Genomic DNA, 4,480 nt, shown 5'->3' with positions numbered 1-4,480 from the left:
ATAGATAGATAGATAGATAGATAGATAGATAGATAGATAGATAGATAGATAGATAAGCAGACATATAAATAGACTGTGTAAAAAAAAACACCTGCTTTTCTCTTGTATGTCTTCCAGAGACGCCTCCTACATCAGCACCAGTATCTCCGACACGGACGGAAGCCCGGCCAGTGACATCACCCCCGCCATGCCACTCCTGGATGACGTGAAGACAAAGTCCCGAACTATCATACGTAACATCGGCAGTGGGAGCAGGCCAGTGTCGGCGGAGTTCAGCGCCGGAGAAGTTGAAGGTGGGTCCTGCTCGGTTCCGGGTTTGCTTATTGGTTGGTTGGTTGGATGTTAATTTGTTTGTTTGTTTGTTTTCTTTGTTTGTTTGTTTGTTTGTTTGTTTGTTTGTTTGTTTGTTGTTGCTTTTTGTGTGAGGTTACAGCTTCTTCACTGTTTTTCTTCAAAGCTTGTCCAGAAGTGGCTTTTTCTTCTTTTTCTGCGTTGTAGGTGTTTCACAGCGCTTGCAACTGCATACGGTCATACGATCGTGCGGGACACTTTAAACATTTTCAGTTGGTAGGAAATTTTGAATTTTGCCCCGGTGGCGGCTGAAGCCTACTCTTATCGATTTTTTACCACCAAGGGATCTTTAACTTGCTCAACTTGCACACGGTACCTCCGAGATTTTTCGCCCTTGCCCCAGAAGGCTAAGTGTACATTTTATAAGATCAGGGGTGTGGCAGAAATACAGGTGAAAAGCAGACAACAGTATATTGCTAGAGAGCAGGAAAGGAGGTGAAAGAAGACAATTTTGGCCACGAGAGCCCCCGAGTTTTCTTCTCGGACATGTCTGCAATAAACTACTCTGTCTCATGCCATTCTTCCTGCCTTCGTTGTTTTAGTCCCATGCCAGGTTTCTATGTCTTGTCCCCATCTTATGTTAGGTCTCCGCCTTCCTCGCGTGCCGTCTACCTTTGCTTTCAGAATAATAATTACGAGTGTATCATAGCTTTTAATTAATATGCCCAAAGTACATATAGTTCAGTTCTATTGTAATTGTGTTCTAAAGGAATATTGGCGCAGGTATACCAATTCTTCTGAGTTCTTTTTTTTTTATTTCTCCACGATATTATAAAGGGTTATATACAAATAACAGGTGGGTGGAGAAAGCTACTGACTTCGAGTCGCAAGTGGGAAATTTAAGTCTTCTTGTTCTTCTTCTTCTTCTTGTTCTTGTTCTTCTTGTTCTTCTTCTTCTTCTTCTTCTTCTTCTTCTTCTTCTTCTTCTTCTTCTTCTTCTTCTTCTTCATGATAGATTAGAAGGTGAGGGCTGAAATGTTGATGAACTCCGCAGTGATTCCCAGGTCGAGATGGCTCCCACACAGCTTCTGGTGCATGTCCCTGGGTTGATGCAAGTATTTTTGTCGTGCCGTATCCAGTTGTGGGCGGTCCTGAAGAATATGTTTAGTCATCTGAGTGTCTCCTTCTGTCTTCTCGGAGGCTGTATTTCTCTCAGCATCCGTTAGCCATTATAAATAGTGTCGAAGCAGCCCACCTCCTAAATGATTTATATTGAGTCTAAACGGGCGTGAAACATTTACTATCATTTACAATTGATCGAGTCAATATTCAAAAGTTCTCACGTGGAAACATACGTTTATTCTCATGCATGGGACCTCTATTTTCCCATAGTACTTTTCCAACGTGTTGAAGAGGAGTCTTTGCCTGAAGAATCCAGTCTAAAGTATATTTGTTTGTTTCTCTGTTGAGGCTTTCAGCACTATTGTCTTTTCACAAGTGACCCAGCCTCTTGCAGCTTCCTTAATTTATGCATGGGCTTTGCAAACCTAAGTGTTCTAGCCCCAAGAGTCGATTCAAAAATGCCATTTGTCCTTTAAGTAGAATATTGTGAAGCCCATGCACCGAGCCAGACTCCTTTACGATCAGAGAAGCATAAACAATAAGCAATAATTCAATTGGAACACAACGCAGGGAGCCGTGTCATGGTCTGGGGTAGAGACAATCATAAGTAAGAGCAAAGTAATGTTTATCGATTGAAAGATAAGACTGGCTTTTCTGGTTCCTCCAAAAGACCAACCGTAGTTTTCGCCATGACGCTATGGGGACACAAACGCCAGTTCTGTATTTTATTATACCTCCACGGCAAAGAATAAAAAAAGACTTTTTGGAAGCAAATTTTGTTACGCAATATTTGAGTAAAAGTTTGGAAGCGACTGTCAGTGCCTGCAGCTGAAAGCGAAAGAATAATCTTGCGTTATTATTTCTAATACCTCTTATCCCATCACAACTAGGGTACCTTGTTGCACTATGGTTCGAAGGACCTTAGTTTAAATCCCCAATGAACTTTGGTTGTTTGGGAGAGTTTTCAAGGCTCTCCGCCCACACGGCTTGGAGAGACAGACATAGATAGATAGATAGATAGATAGATAGATAGATAGATAGATAGATAGATAGATATGTCTGGGGGTGAGTATGTAGGGGTGAGTAACTCTCTGTTTATCTGTCCGTGCATTTGTGTATAATAAATGCCTGAGTGAAAAGTAACGCCCATCTGACAAAGTGAAAGCGACATAAGTTGTCACGTAACGCTGCAGACGCCCGGAAGATGGCCGTGGTACTTCAGGTTCGCTGGTGGTGGGCTCATAAGGTGTACGGCTTCCCCAGCTGGGATCACAGAGGTCTTTGACCGGCTTCCCTGTACGGAGCTGCAAGGGGAGATAATCAATACCTTTGCGAACCAGGCTCTCGGATGCCTATTGACCTTTTTTCCTGATCTAACGACCTACCGATTTGTAGGACTTGTGCTATCAGTCTGTTTGGATATAACTATTGATCTTTGGAATCTGTTCCTGGCTATGGTATCCATTCATATTGCCTTTTGCCAACTGTCTATTGCATTTATTCATATTACCTTTTGCTAACTTTGAATCTCTTCTAACTGTCTATTGCATCTATTCATGGTATCATTGGGATCTATTCTAAATGTTTATTGCTTCTATTCTTACTACATCTTTTTAAACTATGCTGTCTATAATATTTATTCCCATTGTTGTCTAAATCTGTTCTAAATTCTATAGCACATATTCATGATGTCTTTTGAATTTATTCTATTTGTCTATTGCATCTATTCATATTCCCTCTTGAATCTATTCTAATGATTTGTTGGCTCTGTTGCAACAAGCCTTTGAACCAATACCACCTCTCTCGGATCCACTTAAAATATTTTATCTCTCTTCCAAATCTATTTTCAGATCTGTTAGGTCTTTTTGAACGATTTTTCAATTTATTCTCGAATTTGTGAGACTTGTTTTACTGATATTTCAGATATATCATCAGATTTTTCTATCTTATAGATCCCTTCCAAAGATCTGTCGGATGGATTCTTATGATGTCCTAGTGTGTTTTACTAATTAATCAGGCCAGTCAGCCTTCATTCAATGTTCTTTTAAGTGTGTGGGTTATTTCATCTCATGTGTTTCTTTCTCTTTGACCTTTTGAAAATTTCACTTTTGTCTGTATTAGTGCCTGCCTGTGCCAACCAGGGCTGAGTTCCAGTCGAAAGACATAAATACTTGGTGGATTAACCTCTCTACATAGGAATCGAGCTTGAGTTTTTGCTTGAAACTGCCACGAGCCTATCCATTACCTCACAAAAGACTGTGCACAAATGCTAACAATGACAAGTACGAATCGTTCCAGTTTTAAAAATAGTATGCTGCTGGATAGCTCATCATTCGTATAGGTAACCTAGAACTTATCATTCTCATTAATATGTTTTATATGAATACGCCTATATTTGCCAATGTCACGGTCAGTAACTTAACAAAATATTTTCATGGCTTTTGAAAGAGCCTCTGTCTTTTCAGTGGAGTATAATACAGTATACAATAAAATAATATAGTTATTGATACCCAGGGCATCATAGAGGACACATTAGTATGAAATGTAAACATCCCCATGGTATACAATCTAGGCATAATTACGGCATTTGAAAGCACTTTTGTGTTGCAAGACTTAGAAATAATTACCAGTACACCCTAAAATGGATAGATACACCAAAAAAGGGGGGCCAATAGCCTGTGGTTCAAGCAAAGAGGTCCCCCTTGTGTGTGTGTGTGTGTGTGTGGAAGGGGGGGGGCACAGTTCTGTGACCATAAATTATATACCCGGATTTTGTTGAAGTCAGAATTACAAAATGTAATTCCATGATCCCTACAAGCGTGGTGGGAGACGAGCAAAAACTTCTATGAAATGATACTTTCTGATATTTCGTAACCTTGACCACTTTAAACGTAACTGAATACTCCATTATCACTTGTATCTTCCACCTCTCCCAGCATTGACAGCAAATCAACAAGCCTTGGATTTTATTATTTTTTTAGAAAGGGGGGAGGTTATTGCGTGATGTTATTTTGCTTTGTATTGTTTTGTTTGTTGTTGTTGGTTTGGGTTGTTGTTTTTTTGTGGG

At 40.0% G+C, this 4,480-nt stretch overlaps 1 protein-coding gene across 1 annotated transcript in view; it reads left to right on the top strand.

Moving 5' to 3' along the window:
- Positions 1-4,480, top strand: part of LOC101859762 — a 26,746-nt gene that overhangs the window by 3,739 nt on the left and 18,527 nt on the right. Inside the window, exon 2 of the mRNA XM_013091349.2 lies at positions 118-293. Within this exon, the coding sequence (XP_012946803.1) occupies positions 118-293 (176 nt within the window). The remainder of the gene's footprint in view (positions 1-117; positions 294-4,480) is intronic.

Source organism: Aplysia californica, unplaced genomic scaffold (genome assembly GCF_000002075.1).
Source record: "Aplysia californica isolate F4 #8 unplaced genomic scaffold, AplCal3.0 scaffold00034, whole genome shotgun sequence".
NCBI classification, from domain to species: domain Eukaryota; kingdom Metazoa; phylum Mollusca; class Gastropoda; order Aplysiida; family Aplysiidae; genus Aplysia; species Aplysia californica.
The sequence above is the reverse complement of the archived record's forward strand: the minus strand, read 5'-3'. Positions and strand labels throughout refer to the sequence as shown.